The 25,634-nt window shown below is 39.9% G+C and overlaps 1 protein-coding gene and 1 long non-coding RNA gene across 4 annotated transcripts in view; both read left to right on the top strand.

Moving 5' to 3' along the window:
• Positions 1-6,280, top strand: part of Cntnap4 (contactin associated protein family member 4) — a 219,936-nt gene extending 213,656 nt beyond the window's left edge. Inside the window, exon 24 of the mRNA XM_090357257.1 lies at positions 3,906-6,280. Within this exon, the coding sequence (XP_090213383.1) occupies positions 3,906-4,099 (194 nt within the window). The 3' untranslated portion in view covers positions 4,100-6,280. The remainder of the gene's footprint in view (positions 1-3,905) is intronic.
• An 11,462-nt stretch (positions 6,281-17,742) lies between these two features.
• Positions 17,743-25,634, top strand: part of LOC150046842 (uncharacterized) — a 343,930-nt gene continuing 336,038 nt past the window's right edge. For all 3 annotated transcript variants that reach the window (XR_016539478.1, XR_016539479.1, XR_016539477.1), the window contains exon 1: positions 17,743-17,830. This is a non-coding gene — a long non-coding RNA (uncharacterized LOC150046842). The remainder of the gene's footprint in view (positions 17,831-25,634) is intronic.

Raw genomic sequence — 25,634 nt, 5'->3', positions numbered from 1 at the left:
AAGTCAGAAGGTCTCATCTGGACCATGTGTAATTTTTCTGCAAAATCACACTGGATGGTCCTCATGGGTGTATCTCCATCTGGTTGCCCTGTGGTAGAACGCTGCCTGTTGTCTAGTTCCTCATAAATTGCACCCAGAGTGTACCCACAGTTAATCCATTTAAGCATTTTACAAACTGGCTAATGCCCCTGTGTTCTCAATGTTGGACAATCGACTTCTTTACCTTATGAACAAAGGGAGAAGGATAAGGGAGAGTTGATTTAATAAGACTTTTCAAAGTAATGATGCAGATATTGTACAGTTTGGGGTCAGGCTACCCAGATGTAGACAGACAGGTGGAGATAGAGGGATAAGACCTTTATCATTTCTTCAGAAAGGTATATTTGCAAGAATGCTTTAGATACAACATCGTAGAGTAGCTGTCCATATTTTTTAAAGACTATTTTATTGTTTTATACTTTAATTTTTGTCTAACAGCTGAGGTCAATGTTTTTTCTGAGTATAACAGGTTATGATGAAGAAGCATACCCTCAATTAAAAGGGCTAAATCGCATGTATGGAGCAGGAAAGTTGAGGAACTGCTCTCATATAGTTTTTCTTTTTTTCCTTTTTCTTTTATTTTTTGTTGGTCATAGGATTTGAACTCAGGACTGGTAGAAGCTGTCTCTGAGCTTTTTGTGATCAGCGCCAGTGCTCTACCTCTTGGAGCCACAGTCCTACTTCCAGTTTTCTGGTGGTTAAATGAAGATAATACTTCCATGGCCTTTCCTGCCTGGGCTGGCTTTGAACCTCAACCCTCAGATTTCAGCCTCCTAAGTAGCTAGGATTACAGGCATGAGCCACCGCCTCTGACTTAGCACATCATCTGCTTAGGCATTTGACTGATAGGAACCTTAAATCTTTAGCTTGATTGGACTTCATTATAGTCATATACATTTAGTGAATTAAAACAAATTTAGCGTATTCGAGTTTGATCTCAGATCTTTCCTCTTGCTGGGCATACATTTTACCTCTGAGCCATGCCTCCAAGCCCTGAGCCTACTCTGTATAAGAATGGAGTCTTAGTTACATACCACATTACTGTTTTCTTGGTCCCTATTTTTGTGGAAAGGACCTCTACTCATTCATCAACGTGCTTTCAGACGTCAGGGAATTCTCACACTCATGGTGCCAGACAACAACTTGCCAAATACTATTTTTATTGGTTAACTAAAATGTTAGCAATGGCAACATCTGCTGCTAGTTGTATTTTTCCCCCCTTGAAGAGACAGATTTGCTTCATTCATCTTAGAAAATATTCAGCAAGGTACTCACGTCAGAATAACTGTAGTTTCCCTGTTCTTTTTCCAAATAAATGAGACACCACAATATAATTTAGTTCATGACTCAAAGTTCACACGGTGCTTCTTCTAGTGATGGCAACTTCCCTCAGAACGTATCAGAAGTACTTGGTGTGTATTTTCCACTTCAAGGCACAAGACGTTAAAAAGAATGATAGTCGAGGGTCAAGATCTAATAACACGAACAAGTTTTCATCAAGGGGTGACACCCTCTAATGAATTTGGCTTCTGCGTGGCGGTGTGCTTGTTTATGTTGTAGGAATTCAAGAGGACAATTCCAGTTTGTAACAGTTCTTACCTTCATTTGCACTAAGAACTAGCAATTACACCTAGATTTGTTTTCTGTCATCATTGGGAGCTTCAACCTAGTGAAAGCTTAAATGATGATGATTTATTTTTTTTGTCAGTTTTACGACTTGATCTCGGGGCCTGGGCACAGTTCCTGAGCATTTTTGCTCAAGACTAGTGCTCTTCTACTTTTCAGCCACAGCTCCATGTCCAGTTAATTGGAGATAAGAGTCTCTCAGGAGCATTTCTGCCTGGGTTGACTTTTTGAAGCATGATCTTCATATCTCTGCCTCCTGAGTACCTAGGATGAAAAGTGTGAGCCACAGGCTCCAGGCTCATGGAATCAATTTTTACCCTTTGAAACTCCTCCTAATGTCTCAGAGATGGCAAAAGCTTGATGATACCCGAGGACCATCCATTGCTAAGAATAATCATCATAAGCTACGGAAAAATATACGCGTAGCTGAGAAACCTAGTGCTCAAAACTTATTTGTAAACTGAAAGTTTCAAAAAACCAGTTTTCCTCATATACAAGTAGCTTATATATGTGTGTGTATATATATATATAGAGAGAGAGCCATATATTGATATCTATGTTTTATGAGTTATTCAATGATGTGATCTATCCAACAGTTGATGAGGAGAATGATGAAAGTGGTGTCATCGATTAGGATGCAGCACGCATAAACTGACCTATCGAAACCCCCCCCAACCTTTTTTTTTTGCCAGGCCTGGCCACTGTCTCTGAACCTCTTTGTACTCAAGGCATTCTATCTCTTGAGCCACAGTGCTACTTCTGGCTTTTCTGAGTAATTTATTGGATATAGGAGTCTCATGGACTTTTCTGCCAAGCTGGTTTAGAACTTTGATCCTCAGATCTCAGTATCCTGAGCAGCTAGGATTACAGATATGAGCTACCAGTGATTGGCTTTTTTTCCTTGTTAAAACCCTTGCTTCCAACCTAGATGCCCCTCAGTACATCATTGGATCAAGAAGATGTGGTACTTATACACAATGGAATTCTGTGCAGCCCTCTGAAAGAATGACATCGCCCAATTTGTAAGGAAATGGAAAGACTTGGGAAAAAATCATATTAAGTGAAGTAAGACAGACCCAAAGGAACATATAGGCTCAATGGTTTTCTTCATTTGTAATAATTAGTACACATCTAAGACTCTCCTAGCAGAGGATTACAATAGCTCAAAACCTAGATACATAAGGTCATATAGGATGAGACTAAATGAAAGGATCTCTAGGATATGGAAACAAGAGTGTTATCTTGTGTGATTGATGTTCTTGATGGACTATGCTATTTCTCTTCTCTTTTGTTGCCCTTTGGTTAATCTCATATTATTGTTATTGTATCTGTCTTTGCTACCTTGTATATTGTATATACATTTATTTGTTTATTTTTGAAATAGGAGAGGGAAGGGAGAAAAACAAGATGTTTGGGAGGGGGTAGGGAAGGGAAATAGAGACAAAAACATGAGAAGAGGTATCAATGTGTGAGAAGTAATGCATCTGTTATCTAGTAAATGTCTAACTATAACCCCAACAATAAAAAATAACATAAAAAATAAAAACCCTTGCATATAACTACTTAATGACAATAATAAAAGAAAGTAAACTTAATTAAAATGGTAAAACATAATCATAAACACATGCAATAATTTATTATTTTTTGTTTTTACATTTTCAAAATAACTAAAGTGTCTCTGTCATTCTATGAAGTGTACACAATAGTCTTGGAGATCACAGAGTCATATTTTATGTTAAATATAAACTCAATAAATAGACTCAGTACTGGTAGCTCACCCCTGTAATCCTTGCTACCCAGGAGACCGGGATCTGAGAACTGCAGTTCAAAGTCAACCTAAGTAGAAAAGTCAACAAGATTCTCATCGTCAATGAACTAGCAAAACTCCAGAATTGGAGCTGTGGCTCAAGTTGTTGAGTGCCAGCCTTAAGTATAAAAGCTAATCAAGAGCTTGAGGCCCTGAGTTTAAGCCCTGTTACCAGCACAGTCAATCAATCATCATTCGATTGATCAATCAAAAGAAGAGACTGCATCCAGAATAAGCAGAAATGACCCCAGGTGATTGATAGAGTCCACAAAGAACTCAGCAAATTCTGATAGTTCTTGAATTCGAAATGCTTGAAGTTGTCCCATTTAGACTGTCCACAGAGGCTTGATTTAAATGGAAAGGACATCTCTAAACCTTGATGAGACAGGGAAGTCAACACTGGTTCTGACTTTGTTTCTTCTCTCTTGTCTAGGTTTGATAGCTGTCGTGATTTTTATCTTGCTCTGCATCACCGCCATAGCCATTCGAATTTATCAGCAGAAAAGGTTATACAAAAGGAATGAGACAAAAAGGCCAGAGAATGTAGACAGTGCCCAGGCTGTTCTGAAAAGTGAGCTTAATCTACAAAATACAGTCAATGAAAATCAGAAAGAGTATTTCTTCTGAATGACCTCTAGGATCCAAGCCCTCAGGAGGACTGTTGGTTTTATTAGCCAGGGCTCTCACTGGATGAGAACTGTACTTACACTGACTATTTGGGCAATGGAAGTTTTTCAACACATGTCCAGGCTTGGGAGAGCTCCAGGAATCCTCATCCAGTGACATACTTCCCACAGCAATCATTCTGTGTCACCATGGCACTAGATATTGTTCTTCATTTACAACTCTGATCTCCAACAAGGTTCACTGAATGAATGACTGCACTGAAAACTGTAGCCTTTGTCTCCATGGCATAAAACCTCAATGCCATTAGAGGTAAGGCATGAAAATTGGACTAGAATGACCTGGCTTTCTTTGAGAACATGTTCTGTGTTTGCTTTAGTCTTCTCATGGTGTTGTTCATAGACCTGGAAATGCTTGTAAGATCCTGTTTGGCTGGTGTTTGCATCCTCAATCGCCAAGAGTATATAAAGCCCCTTTTTGGCCTTTTTCTGTATTCCATTCAATACACCAATCATCTGGGGAAAATGTTTTTATTGTCTTTGGCTTGTGTGTATTGCTTTTTCTCTATTTGACACTTCCTAATGATTTTAAACATGTTTGGTTTTGAGGGTCTGGTTTTGACTCTGAACATGCAATTTGTATGTAAAAACAAAACAAAACAGAACCTCAACTGGAACAGTGGTTATTATCAGTGTATGATGTCTCACCTTTTCAGAGTTTTCTCTTTCATTTATTTTCATTGCCTGATAGTGGAAGTAGTGAAGACCCTAATGATACCAGTTTCCCAAAGATTATAAATTGTTTTCAATTAAACCTGTTGATATAAAAATTCTTAGCACAGCAAAGGCATTCTTTTTAATGACAACTACAATACCTCAAAGGAAATGTACTTCTGAGAATATTTTCCCCAAAGCTTAAGTCAGTTTTTCCCCCTTTGGTAGTGTTTTATTTCTGTTTTTCTAAAGTTTATCATCAGTTTTCCTTTGATCTCTCATGATTATATTGTATGGAGCATTTTCTTATATATTAGCAAAAGAAAGAGAGGAAGGGAGGGAGGATGAGAAGGAGAGAGAGAGAGAGAGAGAAAGAGAGAGAGAGAGAGAGAGAGAGAGAGAGAGAGAGAGAGAGAGAGAGAGAGAAAATTTCAAGAGTAAGCTTTTCATTCTCTAACATACATCTCCCTCAGGCGTGGATTATGATGTACACTGACCTCCAGTATATATTCTTTGAAATAAGAGGGGAAAAATACCATACCCTCATTTCTGCACTAGTAGAGCAAGTAAAAGATATCCACTCTAAGGGAAGTTAGCCTATTATAAGATCCATACCAAATCTTTCATTCTAGTCCCTCCTCCTCTAGTATAGTAGTATTAATTTCTCATAAAATACACACACACACATACAAATCCATATGTCACCAACTAGTCCTGTCAAATTGGAGAGTATTTATATACTAGGAGATCAAAGAACAATCCGTATTTTTTATGGAACTTTTACAGTAATTATTCTTGAGGCCATGTAAATGGAATACTTCCATGGAACTGTCTGAGTTCCATAAGCCAAATGAAATAATGAAGGCACTTCATTATTCATATCCATTGCCTACAAGTGCCTCCCAAGCACAAATGATATTCCTCGACTGATGTGTACCAGAAAGCGTGGAAATAATGTAAAATCAGAATTGCTATCATGTTATTCCTTTACCTTTCTGACTCTTCTTTAAAACCTGCCTGTCTATATCCATACTGATGTCTCTGTAAAGGCTTGATTAAATGTTAAAGGACCCAAATGAACGATTGATAAAAGACCTATGTTGGAAAATGGCCTTCAGATAAAAAATTATATATAATATATAATTACATATAATATATATTATATACATATATATATTATGTATCAGAAGACCTGTGATGGCAAGAGAAGGGTTTAATATAGAAGTGATAATATGTGATGTTACAAAAATGCAACAGTCATCACAGCTCTGAGTCTCTGAGAAGTATTTGTTGTAGGTAGTGGTGGTATTGCTCTTGTTTGTAACTGGAATGTGGACAGGTGTGCAGACAGAGAAAGCTGCACAGCCTTGTGTTTGCATTGCTTGAGACAGCAGTATGTGGCTGTCCAAATGCATTCACACATGACTCTGATTTCCCGGTTTGTTATCCATTCCTTCCTTGGTTTCTTAATAAAATGTAAAATATATTTTAAGAGATGTTGTATATAAGTTTAAAATTAGGGTATAATACTGGGCTTCTTTTTCTTAAAATAGTGAAAAAATGATATGCAGGTATTTGCCTTCTTTATGGTGGCTGTGTGTATGTACACAGTTGAGTGTGTGTGTTAAATCTTTCAGATAGATTTTGTGATTATGGTAAACTGTGAACTAATATTGTAGCGATTCCTTTGAATTGGAAGAAAAAAAGGAAAATAGAAATTGTTTGTTAATTATAACAAGTAAACTGGAGTTACAGTAGATTTAAAATTTTGGCCGGGAAATAAGGGTTTGGCTGCCAGCAACTGTGGAACGATCTCTATATATTTCAGCTGATTAGTGTACTTTTCTTTTGTTCTTCTCTGGAAAGCTTAGCAAATGACCATGGCCTGGCAAAATACAGAGATGTGATGTGGACATATAGTTCAGCTTTCTCTAGTTTTAAAACCAGTAATCTCTTTTTGTGATTTCCAGATGAAAGCGATGCATAATTAACCTTCTTATCTTAAGGAGAGCAAAATTTCCAAGTGCCACTGAATTGAAAGGTAACCGTACACAACTAGAGCTCAGCTACTATGGCACAGAAAGCTTGCTTATGGAGATCAGAGCCATCCCTGATCATTGCCATTTTAATTGATAAGAATCCGCCTCCCGAAATAACCCTTATACACCCTAGAAAGCCACTTCTTTGTAAGCTCCAGCCCCAAGTTTTGGTCTTTAAAATTATATGTCCTATATCCTTAAGATGTTAGTTGTTTTTTTTTTTAAAGGAACCACCACCAAAGAGAAGTCAGTCATTTAAAAGAATCTTTGGTTAGGTGGCATTGTCTTTCAAAATGGCAGCATTATTAACAGCACTGTCAGTGGAATGGAAGAACATTGTTGTGTGGTTTCTTGGGTAGCTCAGTTTTAGTGAGGAAAGGGAATGGATGCTCTCGACAGTGTATGCGGGGAGACCCAGTGGTGGTGATGATGCAGCATGGAGAATCTAGAACCTAGAACCTAGAACCTGTGGTTCTAGATCTTATCCACCATCTCCTTTCAATGAATATTCATTTTTATTTGCTAGGTCCTTGCTCATGATAGACCTAGCTCTGAGCTAAGAGACGTTGGCTCCAATAGAGACCATTATAACATCAGCAATTTTTTAATATAAGCTCTGTGAAACCCACAGCAGGAGATGGAGCTGAATGACTGAGCCATCAGATAAAGATGATATTAGGGACATCCTAAATCAAAGCATGCTCAGTTAGAACTTGGCTGTCACATCCATGGGTTGACTAAATGATGACTTTACCAGATATTTTCAATGTATCTGAGTGCCCCCTCCATTAATCCACATTCTGAATGATAGAGAGTGGTGCTACTTGCTTTAGTATGTCCTTGTTTAATTTATATATTGCTGTTTATTATCTCTTATTTGTTATATCATATTATTTATAACCTTGAGGAAAGTTCCTTTTTGTTATCTTTTCCAGCACTGTCTTTTGTTCCTCCAATCTCTTCTTTGGTGGGAAAGGCTTATGACTGAATTGTTTTTGTTAATTTTTTTATGGCTAACTCTCAAACATCAGATGAGCTTTGTTGATCTACATATAGACGCTGGGGACTGAATGAATGTCTGATTGGGATTTTCTGAAACCTCCTACTTTTAGAAGACCTTCTTTCTTTTTTTTTTCCTTTTAAGACTGAGACTAGGCCTGAGTGTCATTGAGGCCTGACACTCACTCCCTGGGTGGCTCTCTACCACCTGAGCCATATCTCATGAACTTCTCATTCTCGGTATCTAAGATCCAAGGATGTCTTCCTGATTCTGCATGGAATTTGACTCCCTCTCCCTTTATTACTTTTATATTGCCTTTGCAACAAAGTACAGCAACATGGTGTTTTAACACTGTACATATTTCTCATTCTGTAGTTCTGTAGTTTAGAGTTCCAAAGCTTTTCTCACTGTGTTATAAGACCAAGGAGTTGGCCGAAATGTGTTCCTTGCTGGAAACTCAAAGGCAGATCTTTCTCGTGGCTTCCTGCATTCCTGCATCATTTTTTCCTCCATTATGGAAGAGTCAGCTATGGCTGCTCACAGCCTTCTCCGATTTCATCATCCTCAACTCCTCTGCCTTCCGGTTCCACCTTAATAATGCTTGTGATTATGAGGTGCCTACAGCTTCTTTGATCAAATACTCTAGGCTCTCCTCCCTATCGGATGTGTAGCCTTCTTTCCATCAGCAACATCAGTCAGGACTGGATTGTGGACATCCTGGGAGAGGGTGGGTTTGTAAGGTGTCTCCATCACACCCCTGTTTCTTTATCCAGCTGGACCTGGTGGCCTTTACTCCGGAGCTGTTTGTAAGGGAGAGAGAAGGGTTTATTCAGGTGTTTCTATAATTCTTTGCATAAAATATTCCCAAAGAAAATGCCTGTCTCTCTTATTTCCAAGTTCCAGTGCATAATGTGTAATCCTTCCCTCCCCTCCTGTTCTTCCCTCCCTCCCTCCTTCCCTCCCTCCTTCCCTCCTTCCTTCCTTCCTTCCTTCCTTCCTTCCTTCCTTCCTTCCTTCCTTCCTTCCATCTTTCCTTCCTTTCTTCTTTTTTAGATGTTGTCTTTTTCTGAAGCACAGATTAGCTTTGGATTTGTGATCCTTCTTCCTCAAATTCTTGGTTGCTGGAATTACTAGAATGAATAGCCCTCCCAGCCTTTGTCTATTCCTTACAATAGGTTGGCATCGGCTTTCTTACAGGGAGAAAATGCATTCAGTGGATTTAGCCACAGTAGGACTTTGGCTCCTCTACAGTCCTGGCTTCCTGCTGACCCTGCTCTTTTTCCCCCCCTGAGAAAGGCCTGGAAACTCTCATTACTGGACTTGCTCCCTGTCTTCAATTTGCCTCTTCAAAAATTAGAAGCTATAAACCATGATTTTTGAAAGGCCATTGCGTTGTGAATTTTTATTTTATCACACAGGAAACCAGCAAGACTAGTTTTTAACCATAACTCTTTGTATAATGCCTAATTTAGGTTTTCTCTTAATAAAATGATTTCCTTATTTCTTGTGCTACTCCACACGACTTTATGGTCCTCAAGCCAGCACATCTGCTTCTAAGCTGTCCATGTGATAAACTTCCTGGTAAAATTATGTTTTTGCTGGATGAATTCATGTTTTTATTCTAAATAAGCTGTTATAAATGATTCGTGTTTCTCTATATTTTCAGCAGGAACAAATTAATGCTTTAATTGAGCAGTGAAATGACCTGTTCTTCCAAAATACATATTAAAAAATGATGGATACAAATGAGGGTGAGAATTGGGAGTCTTTATGATAACTGTTTTTTTCATTTGCAGAAGATATTTGACCAACTTTTCTTAGTAGGAATTTATAGCATTCAATAAATTATTGGAAAATGGCATCTCTTGGAATGAGATTGGAGTTCCATGGGAAAAATTAGCCAAATATGAAAAATGAAGCATATTTAATCTTATGAAAAGCTTAGGTCCAAAAAAACACTGAAGGAACTAATTGAAAATTATGTGGCATTCTTCTATTAAAAACTATGTGGTGGGCCGGGAGTTTGGCCTAGTGGTAGAGTGCTTGCCTAGCATGCACGAAGACCCGGGTTCGATTCCTCAGTACCACATACATAGAAAAAAGCCGGAAGTGGTGCTAAGGCTCAAGTGGTAGAGCTCTAGCCTTGAGAAAGTCCAAGGACAGTGCTCAAGCCCTGAGCCCAAGCCCAGAACTGGCAAAAAAACCAAAAAACAAAAAAAAAACTATGTGGTGACACTGCTGATAGTTTCGTTTGTTTAAACTGACCTTGTTTAATACATGCATTGTATACAGTGCAATGATGAAATATGACTGATGAACTTACACATTATCTCACATAGTTACCATTTCATAATAATAATAATACACTTTCTTACTATTTCTTTTTCTTTTTTCCTCTTCTCTCCAAGACCCAAACTCAGTTTCAGTATCTGATGTTTATCACTCACCCCTCTTTTTTAAAAAAAAACAAAACAAAAACAGACTTATTTAAAATACAATATAAACTGGGTACTCAAGGCTCATGCTTGTAATCTTACCTACTCAGTAGGCTGAGATTTGAGGATTATGGTTCAAAGCCAGCTCAGGTAAGAACATCCTCAACTCTCATCTCTATAGAACAATCATAGGGGAAAAACCCAACAAACAAACAAGCAGAAGTAGAACTATGGCTCAACCATGTGGGGCAGCAATACCGTTGCATAAAGATGGTAAGGGACAGTATCCTGGGCCTGAGTTCAAGCCCCACAGCCAGCAGAAAAACAAAACTCAAATGACAGAAAAGAACGCAGTTATATTACTATCTGATATCACCCATGGTACGATAGACCTTTTGAAGTGATTTCCACTAGTTGACTTTTTGCAACTTTTGATCAATAATTACCCATGAACTCTTTACGCTCTTGGTGGAAGGAAGATGAATGCAGCCATCATGGGAAAAGGAATTTATCTGTTTCTCAAAAGGTTGACAATAGAGTGATCATGTGATCTTGAAATGTCACCGCTGGGTATATATTCCAAAGGAAATACAGTCAGGAAAATTATCAGAGATCTGATCTCTCTGGTTCATTGTAATATTATTCATGATAGCCAAGAATGGCATCAACCTAATGACCCCATCAGGAGATGAATGGATAGGAAAAATAGGATGATAATTTTCGAATGGTGTCCCCCCCTTTTTTTTTCCTGCCCACATTTTCTTTTCATACCTATGATTTGTATAAGAGAAAGAAGATTTCCTATCTTTCCTGATAATCTTTCATAGTGGAAATTTGGCCTGGCTTCTTCACAGCTGAAATTTCATGATGTCTGAAATTGATATGGCACTGAAATGCCTTCAAAATATCTTTGTAGCAATTTCTACTTTACTGTTGGCTTCTAACATGAAATTGAAGCTTAGGTGTAGACTGAGATATAGAGAACATAATAGAAACTTAGAGTGAGTCGTTTTCTTGAAAGGAAAATATGTTCTCAGTTACTATTATATGCACAAAGTTGTGAGTAAATTTGTCAAATAAATTATACATGTTATATAGCTCTATCTATCTATCTATCTATCTATCTATCTATCTATCTATCTATCTATCTATTCTCTCTATCTATCCATTCTATCTACCTACCAACCTATCTGGAACTATTCATGTCATGTGCTTTCCACTGGGGAAACAGTCTTTTGGAAGAGGTAGAATCTTCTATTGACTTTCCAACTGAACATCCCTTTCAATGTCACCAAGAAAGTCCTCACCTAATCCAGAAGCTGTTCAAATGCCACCATTGCATTCATAACCAAATGAAATGGCTGACTTCCTATGAAGAAACTGTGGGGAAAGCAATCAAATATTCTACCAATCCATCTTGGTCTTTCAAAGGTATTTCAGTGAAATGACTGCCTGACTTCCATTAGACTGAACCAGAGTCTAGGTTAAGCTTGGTCGGCTTCTTTGGACTCAAGCTCATATATAGAAAAGACTGACTTGTAACATTTAAAACAAATATTGTGGAAGTTGTCGGCATTGCAGGAGATATCTACGGTGCACAAATGATGAATTCAGCCAGCAGAGCCTCACCTGTCAGCATTTGAGGCAGCTTCTCAGCCTCAGTCTTCATTGATTGAACAATAACTTATGGCCATGGTTATTTTCTCTTGGCATAAAGTTGAGGCATTATTATCTGACCATACACTTCAAGGGTTGAGAAGAATACTGTAAACCAAACCCTTATTTTCAGAACTTTGTATTAATTAGTACTTAACTACCATTTAATTTATTAGCAAAACAGATTAACTGCCTTTTGCAGACCAAATTTACCAATAAATATATGAATGAAGCTTGTTGAATCAAGCATCCTGTAACTAAAATCAACCTTTAAAAAATATCAATTGTATGTGGAGAAAAATTTTGTTCAGCAGTTAGAATTCTCCAGTTTTGTTTCAATTTTCAGCCTATCCATTCCGGTCTATTTGATTTTCTCTCAGTGAACTGCACGGACTTGCAAAAAGTGTTCCCTGTCTTAAGAAAGAGCACTGTCGGGATGACTCATTCATTTCTGTCTAGGATTATTTATCTCAATGGTAGAACTGAACATTAGTTTCTCAATAGTTATCTGATGTAAAACTGAATGGATGTAGGAGAGAAACATACACAGTGAAGTCACAATTAAAAATCGTTCTGAAGTGCTGGGAATGTGGCTTAGTGGTAGAGTGCTTGCCTAGCATGCACAAAGCCCTGGGTTTGCCTCCTCAGCACCACATAAACGGCAAAAGCCGGAAGTGGCACTGTGGCTCAAGTGGTAGAGTGCTAGGCTTGAGCACAAGAAGTTAACAGACAGTGCCTAGGCCCTGAGTTCAAGCCATAGGACTGGCAAAAAAAAAGCTTATGATTACTCGGTCCACTTTATTTACTTTTCCCCCCATAAGAGTGTAGTTTGAGCCTAGTAGTTCAGGCAGTGCATTTTGAGAATTTGGAAAGCAATTTGAAGTTTCAGTGTTGCAGTAGCCTTGGATGCTTTGTTGGGTGTATTAAATTTTCTAATATCCTTCACTTTGCTTTGAGAATGTAAGACTTCTTGTACCTGGATTTATGAGAGAGAGAGAGAGAGAGAGAGAGAGAGAGAGAGAGAGAGAGAGAGAGAGAGAGGGAGGGAGGGAGGGAGGGAGGGAGGGAGGGAGGGAGGGAGAGAGAGAGAGAGAGAGAGAGAGAGAGAGAGAGAGAGAGAGAGAGAGAGAGAGAGAGAAACAGTAAAAATGTGTGTGGGAGAGAGAGAAGTGGAGGATGAGGAGAGGAGGAAGAGGAATGAATGGAGAGAGAGAAGAGTGGAGGGGAGGGGAGGAGGGAAGAGGAAGTCTGTTATTCCAGTGGGTGCTGTGGAGCTCATTGGTCCTCAGGACCTGAGAAGCCCCCTCTCACTGGGTCTGTACCAAGCAGCTGGATTTGTTTGAATTACGGATTGGGAAGGTAGATGATGGAGGATGTTGCATTCTCGTACTTGATTAAAGCTGGTAGGACACGAACCATCCTCCGGTTATTTTTTTTTTAATGCAGCTTGCTGACTATTGCTTTTCTTTTGAAATGGACATTTACTACCTATTTAGAACAATAAAATACCTCAAGGCAAACATTAAGCAAAATGCAGCCTATCTATCACGTGGTCTACAATTCTCCAGTCATAGCCTTGGATAGGATGTCGATGTGCGGCAAATTCTCCATTGCCCCAAGCTGCTTTCCAGGTTCACGTTGGGAAGTATCTAATGAAAGAAACCCTAATGCAAGCCAATGACTCAATGCTGTAAATTTACGAAATTTTATTTTAGGGGTACTGAAATGTGTTTTGAATGAATCGTATTATACTCATTAGTGTGAAAAATGTTGCTCTTGTGTAGTTCCAATGTACCCACAATAACATTTATGGGCAATTAATGTTTCATTGGTGTGCTACATTCATCTATAATTTTTGTTTACTTACTATGAAGTCGAATGAGCATAAATACAGACATAACCATTGGGCTGGAATTTTGCCCATCAAGAGATCCACACGTTAATTCGGGAGAGTATAACTATTCATACACTAACAGCGAATTTGGGAAGAAAAATTTGATCCAGGAGAGAAATTCAAGTTTCAGTAGTAGTTGAGGTTAGATTTGCAAATGTCACAAGAAAGGATGAGTTCATATGAAAATGATGGCCCAGCTCTTCAAAATCTTTTGAATTTGAAGTAAATTTAAATTGATGGGAAATATACCAAAAAATGCTATGGAGTCTGACACGAGCATACTTCCATGATGAAGAGGAAGAAACTGGTATTAGATACTGGGCTATAAGTTGTCTATAAATTTCTTCATTTCTCCTGAAATGATTGTATATTTTGATTCTAGATTTACTCCACTGTCACTGATTACACAAAGTCACTGTGTCCTTTTTAATAGTCCTTTATCTGTGGCAATTCCTTATGCTTTCTTTGTCTTTATAGTTTCTTTTTTGAGGTAGATATGAGCTTGTCTTTTATTTTGACATATATTTTATTTTTGTATTTAAGGATTTTTTTTGCCAGTCATGGGGCTTGAAGTCTGTCCCTGAACTCTTCAGCTCAAGGCTGCTGCTCAACCTCTTGAGTCACAGCACCACTTCTGGTTTTCTGGTGGTTACTTGGAGATAAGAATTTCACAGACTTTAGTGCCCAGGCAGGCTTCGAATAAAGATCCTCAGATCTCAGCCTCCTGAAGTAGCTAGCATTACAGGCATGAGACACCAAGTCCAGCTTATGTTTTCTCTTTACATTCTCTCATTTCTTTATTTATGCCAGTTCTGAACTTAGGGCCTGGGCACTGTCCCTGAGCCTCTTTGTGCTCAAGGCTAGTGCTCTGCTACTTCGTCCACAATGCCACTTTTGGCTTATTTTCTGAGTAGTTCATTAGAGATGAGGGTCTCATGGAGTTTTCTGCCTTGACTGGCTTCAAATCATGAGCCTCAGATCTCAGCCTCGTGAATAGCTAGAATTGCAGGCATGGGCCGCTGGCACCTCTATTTTCCTAAGATTGTTTTTGATTAAACTAATTAAAATTGTTCAAAGCAGTTACATTCCTGTTTACACTTTAGTCAATTTAATGATTTGTATATAAACACACACATACAAATACGTCTGTGTGTATCTATTACATATATATGTATAGTATACATATGTATATATGATGTATGTGCTGCATCTCTGTGTGTATATAAGTTTTTGTATATATGTGTAGATGTGTATATGTGTGTTTTCATTGTGTATGTATACAACCCTCTATGCATTTGTATACATGCTTGTATTTTAGGACTGCAGTGCCCTGGTTAATGTGGTGTGAGACTCTTTTCCAAAGTAAAGTGCAGAGACCCGTCTCTCTTCAGACTTCTACTGTCTGGTGCTGGCTCCTGTCAGGGAATCTTTGCAACAACAATAATCTCTGTGGTATCTCCTCACAGCAGTCCTGAATTCCCCTCATCTTTTTGCACATCTATTAACTTGATAGGTTTTTTTTCTACAAGAAAGAGCTTTCCCCCTTCACATTTAATTATTTATTCAATTGCTTATGTGTGCTGGTCTGGACAGATGCGTATTGATTCAGTTCTATGAAATATCATCCAGTGCTACAGCCATTTATTTGCTTAGCAGCTCAGCCTGGTCCCCCTTGTCCTCTCCAGCGGAGCTGCAGGGTGGGTTTTTAGAGGGACACCATTTACCAAGCAAGCCAGCTGGGCTTTTGGTAAATAAATTGAAATATGAACACTGATATTCAGCTATTCACAAATGAATAACATCTGTACACTTTCCAAGGAAAAACATACCTGGGATAGTAGAAATAAACAACCCTACTTTTCCAGGTGAATCATGTCTTTCTCAGCACTTCAAGTCTTAAGAAGGCCCAGATCAATCGTTTTGTTTTCAGTGCTGGAGAATGAAGCCAGGACTTTCCATACACCAGGGCAGTTTTCTACAACTTGATATATACCCAGCCACCCCCAACTCCTTTATTTGAACACAGACTTCATACTTGCTAGGCAGGCACTGCACCATTTCAGCCATACCCCTGAATGCCTCCTATTCCAGAATGCTGTGGCTTCTCTTTTCACTGAGCTATTTGAAATGGCCTGCATCTCTCCATTCCCTGCACTGCATCCTTTTAGCTGCTTCTTTGGCGAATGTGTTTTAATGGGTATAGAAGCACAAGTATGGCTTCATTCTGTAGACACCAGACCTCTGATGTGTTAGAATCTGTTTGTGGACCTACAGCTCTCCACAGACTTCCTCACACAGTGTGGCTGTGTGACCCCTGCGAAGAGAGGTCTCCAGCCACTCCCCTCCACAGCCTTTGGGCTTGGTGACCTACTGGTTGAAATGTGACTTGTCTCCTCAGAAACTTGTGTTCAGTGTCCCTGTCCTCTGTGCGGCATTCAGTGGGCAGGAGATTGATCAAGCTGTGGTGTGCACAGGAAGGGTGAGTACAATTAGGTAAGGTCACCAGTGTGAAGCCTGAGTTGAATACTGGTGGCTCTATAGAAAACAGACTAGATGGGGAGGAGAAAGGGGAGTAAGATAGAGGGGTTGACACAGACGGAAATCCAGTGTAAAATGTGTAGAGAGGTAAAAATGGGAGTTGTAACTAATATAAGACAATTTACAATTAAAAAGAAAGCACAAATACACACACACACACACACACACACACACACACACGTACATACACAGTGAGACTATGTAATGCCCTGAACAGCCCTAAAATTGTTCCCCCAGCTAAGTCCTCTCCAGATGCTGCTCTTTGACCTTGGGCCTTCAGAACTATGAGCCAAGGTCAGTTCTTGCTCTTTAAAACCTGTTCAGTCTATGATAATTTGCAAAGAAAACTGGCAAGATACCCATAGACTATTTATAGTTTTATGTTTTAGAAGGAATAGTGCATTTTTTCGTACCTGAATTCTTTAAAGAACCCCATTGATTTTCCTCTGGATAAGTAAAAACACAGTTATAGAAAACATCATATTTGATTATGTATGTCTATATTCCTATACAGACCATATGTGCATCTATACACGTATATGTATATTTCTGTTATCCATCTGTGCATAAGCATTGCACATACAGGCTTAGGTTTCCTTAGTTATTTGAAGTAGCTGTGAAATTCCACTTTTTTCCATTTTTAAAGACAGAGCTATTTTTATTCGATCATTAAAGGATACGTTTATCTTCTGAATTACCTTTCCTTAACAATTCATCAAAGCCTTCTGACAGGTCCATCTCACCAATTAAAACCTTGCAGGTGACAAGTGTAAACGCACTCAGTGCTACTGCAACTCGGAAGGCTCAGAGGCTCGAGTAACTTGACGTAGGCTATCTAACATTTTGCTTTCCACCTTGATCTGAGCAATGGTTTCACCAACAGCATCTACATAATTATTGCTCCCAAGTATATAGCTCCCTAGGCCACTGAGCCGCCAAACAGGGTGGAGATCTAGGCCAGCAGAGTATGGATGCTTGCATATATTTAATATAGTACGTCCTTTCGGCTGTTTATTCCCAGCCCCCCGTATCAACATAACTTGGTTGAGAACAACAGGAAGTTCCATTGGTAATCAGTCCCTGCACGCTGGCGGAGCAGAACTTCATCCTCTCCTTTCCCCTCTCGTTTTCTCTCCTCTTCCTCGTTTGCCCTGGGTATATATATCTCCAAATCCACCAATAGAATTTAGCCACCTCATACACTCCGCCAATCATCTCTTGCCACGCTTAGCGCGCGCATGCGGCATCGCTCGATCACGCAGCGGGATGGAGGCTAGCACGCTTCCGCTCATGCGCAGCGCAGGCTTCCGCTAAGCAGTAGGGGCGCCTGGGCAGCCACGCCCGGTTACGTCAGACCCCCATTCCCGGAAGTGGAGGTATGGCCGCCAGGTCCGCGGGCCGCTGCCCACGAGGAGTGTAGCTGATTCTGGATGTGTTTGTGGGGCACAGAAGCCTGGAGGTGAGTAGACTGGGGAGCTGGGGACCTCCAGGGAGTCACCTTGGGGGTTTTTTTGGTGTGAGTCTTGTATTCCCACATTTAGGGAAGCAGGAAACCTTCGCACGTGATGTCCTCAGACTCAGAGTTCAGGAAAGCAGTGTCTGAACCCCACGACCGACCCCCCAAAAGTCCACATGGGCTAGGAATGTGGCTTAGTGGTAGAGGGCTAGCCTTGAGCAAAAGAAGCTCAGGGACAATGCCCTGGCCCTGTGTTCAAGGCCCAGATCTGGCAAATGGTACCTCCCTGTCAAGAAATGAACACATCAGTGGCAATTTTCAGCTTCATTTTTCTCAGCCTCTCTGGCTGACCTTGCAGCTTTGAAGGAACAGAGACTTGCTCTTCTGTGATTGAAATACAGTGGTTTTTTGCATCTATTTCTCCTTTTTTCTTCAGAGTCCTGTTTCTGTGTGTTTCCATGCCTGCATAATAAAGCATTGTTGCCTTCATTTTCAGTATCGTGTTCCCTTGAAGTTCAAGAGGGAACAGTCTAGTGTGCTGAGCAGGCTAATGTTCAATCCGATTGAGTACCTTCTGAGCTGTGAAATGTATCAGGTTTCTCCAGACTCTGGGAATTAAACACAAATAGCAATAACAAGGATGTAAACAAAGCCTTGCACCTCGGGATATGAAGATACTTGCAGAGTTGTGCAGCAGTAAAACATTTATTTATTTATTTATTTTCTCTAATTAAGGCCCAAGTTCCAACTAGTGTTTTTCTTTTCTCCCCATATGGATTAGAATTCCTAGTAATATACATTTAGAATGGAAGACTTCTGACGTTTTTAAAATTCAGCGCTAAATAGATATATTTGCTATACTGCCAATACTGGGAATCCTTTCCACCCCCCAACAGAAATAGATCCCCAAACCTGCAACTTGAAATTGTAAGAAAATGGGATGAGATGTACACACTGGTATTTTATTTCAATTGTTGTATCTTTTTCAGTGGGGAAATGATATTTAAAGTGCTTGCTTTCCTATCAGAATATATCAAACCGGTGTTGATGATCAAACTCACCTGGAGATTTCCTTGGTTGTACTAATGAAACCAAGACAACATGAAAACAGAAGATAATCAGCCTTAGGTGTGTGCATGTGTTGTATCTGTATGTGTGTGTGTGACTGGTCCTGGGACTTGAACTCAGGGCCTGGGCACCATCTCTTTTATGCACAAAGCTGGTACTCTGCTATTTGGACCATAGCTCTACTCCTAGCTTTTTGGTGGTTAATTGGAGATCAGACTTGTCCTGCCTGAGTTGGTTTTGGACAGAGATCCTTAGTTCTTAGCCTCCTGAGTAAGCTAGGATTATAGAGGCACGCCTCTGGTGCCCGGTTTATGTTATTTTTTTAATGGTTGGAGGTCATTTTGAAGGTAATATCCCACACCCCCCAAGAATGCTTCAGATCTGAAATCAAATATCAAGAAAGGTTGGAGTGAGATGTGTTAACTCCATTATTAGTATGTAGTATTAATATTAAATATTTAATATCTATATCATTGATCATCTTTCTCCATGTTTATATCTACCTACTATCATCTACCACATGTCTATCATGTATACGCCTATCATGTAGCATGTAGGAACAATGCAAACGAGTATCTCATATAGAGAAGTAGTTGTACAGAAGAGCTTTAATTCAGCGTGTCAGTTTGTGAGTGTACTGCAGCTGAATCAAGTTACTCCTTCCATCCTTCTCCCCATCTCTCCCAACCCCATCCCTCCTCTCAATTTTTTTTGTTTTGTGGGTCATGGGGCTTGAACTGGGCCTGGGCACTGTCCCTGAGCTCTTCAGCTCAAGGCTACTGCCCTACCCTTGAGTGAAGCCCCCACTTCCCGTTTTCTAGAGGTTAATTGGAGATAAGAGTCTCAAGTTCTTTTGTGCCCGGCTGGCTTTGAACCTTAATCCTCAGATCTCAGCCTCCTGAGTAGCTAGGATTACAGGCGTGAGCCACTGTGCCTGGCTCCTCTCAAATGTAATTCCATTTTTAGAAAGGAAACTTTGTTTTTCTAGTTATGAGATGAAACAACAGATAATTCAGTGTTTACATATCTGTACCTTAGTTCCCATCATTCCTTTGCAAGTTCCTTGTGGAAATGTACCAGATGCACTGTGATGTGATTTGTCTGAATACTGTGTTGGATTTCCATCTCCTGTGTCAATATTGTCTTTGCTATTTCCAAGGTTTAGTCTCAAAGGAAAACTCCATCAATAACTTCCCATCAGCAGTTATTTCTCCAAACCCTAAATTTGTTTAGAAATTTGCTTCTTGGTTCAAATATGTCACAATATATATTTTCTAAGGCATCTCATAGGTAAACATTCACCAAAGTATGAGTGAATGACAGTGACTGTGACATTGTCAGTGTTTACAGAATGATCTGTAATAGGTGCTTACTAAATCCCTGAATCCAGTGGACAGGAAATACACAAAAGACGTGAGTATAGCTGAATCCCGGAGGATGGATGGGGTTTTGACAGGAAGAAGGTGCTGGAAAGGAAGCATTGTCATTATGAATGAGTGCAGAGGGGCAAAGGGGTTTGAGTCAGTTCCCCTTTCATTATGTACAGATGTGGAGAAATTGGGTAAATGAAAAAGGAGATTAAAATTGTACAATTTCAGTCATTTCCTCAGCAGTCATTTCTCTGAAGCTGGGTTCTGTAGCTGCTGGCAGGTGGCCAACTTGCTAAAGTCCTCTTAAATTGACAGAGCAGCCAGATAAATATCCACTCTTGGCAGCATTTCCCTGACAGATGGTCTGGCATTCATGGTGTAATCCAGAACAACAATGGCAAAGCTAAAAACTCTCTAGCTTATCAGCTCCTGGTTACTGCCTGCAATATGTAACTAGGATTTCAATGTGCTTGCAGTTACTGTTCTGGGAGCCAGGGAGCTGGAACCACCTATAATAACCAAGAAATTGCATTCACACTGAAGAAGGCCGAGTATCTGAGGGGGTGACTTTAAGATGATGAAATGGGGGCGGAGGGGAATCTTAAGAAACTGAGCATATGTATTTCTTCCTCCCCCCCCAATCAATGTCAGTAATACAATGAGAACCTCCAATGAAATGGACAATACATGTGTTTCCAAGAAATTACATTCAGCAGCTTCTCTCAAGTCTTTTGGTCAGCAAGTTGGATTTTGCTGCCAATGGGGGGGGGGGAATCAAACAGCTTGGAAGCGACCTTGCTGGCTGTAATTATTTGTATTGCTATTTTCTGACACTCATCATCCACATTCAAGGATGAAGGAAAATGTGGTAGCCATGGCTGTGTGATTTAGAGCAGCCAAAAAGTGACAGAAGCTGGAGCACAGCCATCTCAAATGGGACCTTTGGTATGTGCCTGCTTCTCAGTGCTGCTTGCCCTTTTTCTTAAAGAGCTCTCTCTCTCTCCTTTGCTAATTTAATGTTAGAAAAATTGCTGCCATAATTTTAAAAAGCCACAGGTTTCTATTTTTGGAAGAATGACTTGAAAAACAATGAGGCAAGCTTAAGAGCAGAGCACCAACTCTTCCTCTCCCAGTGTCTGTCTGTTTCTCTCTCCATATAAATATATATATGTATATTTAAAAACTCTTATCTATCACATATCTATCATCTATATGTATATATCACATAGTTTATGTATTTACGTATTTTTCTGTCCTCTTTCTAATATTTATATCCTCTATCACCTATGTATGTATGTATGTGTGTCTCTTTCTACCATCTATCTGTCATCTATCATGTCTATCTGTCATGTAGGTAGAATGTAAAGGACTACCTCACAATAGTGAACCCATTAAAGAAAAATCTCTGCAGACAGTAGACTTGTTTTCTACTTTCTCAGGGAGAGAAGTATGAAATTTCATCAGAAATGGAGCAGGCTCAGGGAAAAGAATTATTGATGATTTCAAGTCTTTCGACTCATGAAGCCATCTTTCACCACAATTGCCAGTATTGGCAGTTGAAACTGTTTGAAACATGCCTGCTCAGAATAATTACAACCTTATCGTTCCCATTTGAAAGGAGGCTGTGATCCATGGTGCAACCCACAGCTTCATTTACATGTTAACTGGGAAGTTAGTTCTACTTATTTTTTCCCATTGATTTGTTTCTAAAACACAAAGGCTTAACATTAATATTTTTATTATGCTGCCTGTGACAGTGGTTAAAGAAGAGAGGGAAATTCCTAGATATCTTTACAATCTATATCCAAGGAGAAAATCCATCCTAGCACCTTAGATTCTGACTTACCCCAAGCAAAATCATTTAGAAAGGTCTTATTTCCATGGGGTCCTTAGTGAGGACTTCCAAAATAATTACTCAAGTAAATAGATTGGGGGTGGGGAGACTGGGAGGAGAAATACCTTCTTGGGGAGGCGAGCTTCTTTCCCTGACTTTACAGAAGTGGATGAGAAAGTCTGGATCTTTCACCTATTCAGTATTAGACATGTTGATAGTGAAAACAGCAAAGTTCCCTACTCTCTTGGAGAGCAGGCTTCACTATAAATATACGAATACTTGTTTAAAATAATATCAATGTCTCCAACTAGGGATCACCTCCCGTGAACTGTTCATTAAGCCAAATTGGGTTTCTTACTCGTTGCACCAGAGGCTCACCCCCGGTGTGGGGGTCTTGGAGGCGGGGATGGCATGGAGAACAGTTTGTTTCTGTTGGGCACGAGAACTTCAAGGTTCCCATAAGCCTTGCTCCAAAATGGCAGGGGTTGCATTTCTTGTTGTCAGTAGGAACATACATACATACATGTAAGCATACAAACATATGTACATGGAGATAGTTATGTGTACATGATATAGATGGATATTAGATGGATAGATAATAGAAAATAGGTAAATAAATGCATAATCTATATAATACATAGATACAGGTGGATGAGACATATATGATGGATGAGATAGGTTATATATACATATATACATACATATATATGTATATATATATATATATATATAGAGAGAGAGAGAGAGAGAGAGAGAGAGAAAGAGAGAAAGAGAAAGAGACAGACTAGAGCTCTACCACTTGAGCCTCAGCACCACTTCCGGCTTTTTTCTATGTATGTGGTACCGAGGAATCGAACCCGGGTCTTCATGCATGATAGGCAAGCACTCTACTACTAGGTCACACTCCCTGCCTGCTGTTCTACTCTTAATGACATAGACTTTGAAGTCAAAGACAGTGAAAGGTGTCAGAGTGGCAGCGTGATTAAGCAGGTAGATAGACAAGCTACTATTTGGCCTGCAATCTGGAGAGAATGAGACCCAGCTCCACGTACACAGGCAGAAAACATAAATGTAAAAGGCCCAAGAGATGGGAAATGTTCTGGGTCCGGAGCCTGCAGGTGATGGTGCTGGCTGTAGCTGGTGTCATCCTCCCTGCAGAAGCTGATGGGGACGACGTGGCTGAGCAGAGCTTAGTCTCACGGCTAGTACACCAGCCACTCTGCATGAAGGACTGCTTCGGACCACATTGGACATAACTCACGAGGTTGCTGCTTGATGCTCAATAAAGTATGTTAAACAAGTGGAAATATAGAACAGGGCATGCAAATGTGACTGAATTGCCATGGACCTGAATTACCCTCATATTTTGTAGCTTAAAAACAACAAACAATTGCTGAGGATGAGAATAAGGAATATGAGCACAGACTTTCTGCTTAAGGGTCTTTTAGAAGCCTAGAGGGTAAGAGCCAATCAGAGCTGTGATCTCAATGGAAGCTTCCAAGCTCGCACACAGGACTGCTGGTGAGATTCACCATCTTCAGAGCTGATGGGCCAGTGCCTTTGTCTTCACTGAATGCTGGCTACAGATCACCCCAGATTCCTGTCAGGTGGCCCTATTTTGACTTTGACTTATCAAGGCAGGCAAGACACATGTTCAAGTTGAGCCAATATATTCTGTTTGTCAAAGGCAAGAGGGTTAAAGAAAGGGAGCCACACTGACTTTGTTTACACAAGATGGGAGCATGTAGAACCAAAGAGGCTGCCTTCAACAATGTGTGTGTGTGTCTCTGTGTGTGTAACTGCACGTCACATTCCTAGAAGGATACAATTAAAATAGTTATTTGTGTCAGAGTAGAAGCAGTTAGAGGCCCAACATGAAGATGCTGGTAGGAGTCAGAAAATCAATTTTAAAATCTAGAGGCTTTAGAGTCTAGGAGTAAATATAAGATTTTAGAGTCATGTCAAGATGTGGTATTTGAAACCATGATCTTGAATAAGTTTGCCGAAGAAGAAAGGAAGGGAGGAAGGGAAAAGAAAAGGGAGAGAGAGAGGAAAGAAGGAAGGAAGGATAGAAGGAAGAATAGAAGGAAGGAATGAAGGAAGGAAGGAAGGGAGGAAGGAAGGAAGGGAGAAAGGAAAGGAAGAAGAGAGGGAGCAAGGTAGGAAGGATAACAGAAAGGAGACCTGAAATTACTCTTTTCCATTTTTAAGGACATATTGGTAAGCCATAAATTTATCTCTACATATGATTTTTAAATAAATATGTTTAAGCTCATAAAAGTAGCCCAAATTGCTGTGTCACACCTGTAGTCTCACTTATTGGGTGGCTGAGGCAGGAAGATTATGAGTTTGAAGTCTCAAAACAGGAGCAGAAAAGATGTAACCAACTTGAGGAAACAGGAGTGAAAATTTTACAAAATTGCATGGAGGGCAGTGTTACAGTAACTAACCAGGGTTTGTGTCCACAGTGACAACTTAGGGTGGACAGTCAGGACTTTCAGGCTTATAAAATGAGTTGATGAGCCTCATTTGATGTACCAGTTAGAGAAACTCACAGGGTCTTACTCATCTGGAACCTGAGGCCAGGCCTGCAATCCCCTTGAAACGTCTCAAACCTGAGGGACATTCAAGATCCCACGTCATCCACTGGCTTCTATAAAAGGAGGTGATTTCTCAGAGCTGTTTATTCTCCTCTCTTGGATAGAGCAGATTTTGTTCTGAGATGTGTGCTAGTGTTCTTTGATCATGACCACAGTAGAAACACGTGTTGCCTATGTGCTGAAGAGGAAAAAAGAAAGCTAGGTAACAAACACCAGTGGTTTTCCACTATCTAGCTGCCAGCATGGGAGCTTGAAGTATATTCTTTTATGGGTTGCTTGAACCTTTAAGCTGTCATGATTTTGTAGAGAAAGAGAGGTTGTTCATTCTGATGATAAAATATTGCATGGAAACTAGTAAGTAGCAACTTGTGGTGCCCAGCTTTGGTGATGTGATTTTTTTAAAGCATTCATTTTACATTTGAACATGTAAATGAGATCTCACAATGGGGTGTGGTAGTGTAGGAATATACTGTATAGTGACCGATTTCAGGGTATGTGGCAGATTGGTTACTTTAACGCTTTATCATTTCCTCTGGTGACATTTGGAAGCTGTTGAAACTCTCTTTGGTCTCCAACCACTGTCCTTTAAGTCTCTCTCAGGGATGGCTCTCCACTACTGATAATCCTCTAGAATTAAACGCTCACCGCTGAGACAAAGGCAGGTTCACCGTTGGACTCATCCAAACAGAGCAGACGTTAGACTGGAATGGCGTGTGTTCCATCTCGCACACATTCACACAGAACTTCTCCAAGACACACTTCATTCGGCTTCTCAGTTTCACATAAGAACAGGAGCTGTGAAACTCTCTTCTGAGTGTTGATTTTGTAGACTCCCCCGTCCGTGTGAAAGTTAATGCACCTTCTGCTGACATATGGAGCGAATTTGATGGATGGATGTTCAAACGAACTGTGTCCTCACGATTCAAAGGCTGGAT

The sequence above is a fragment of the Megascapheus bottae genome, chromosome 24 (assembly GCF_031878675.1).
Source record: "Megascapheus bottae isolate mThoBot1 chromosome 24, mThoBot2.hap1, whole genome shotgun sequence".
Taxonomy (NCBI): domain Eukaryota; kingdom Metazoa; phylum Chordata; class Mammalia; order Rodentia; family Geomyidae; genus Megascapheus; species Megascapheus bottae.
The sequence above is the reverse complement of the archived record's forward strand: the minus strand, read 5'-3'. Positions and strand labels throughout refer to the sequence as shown.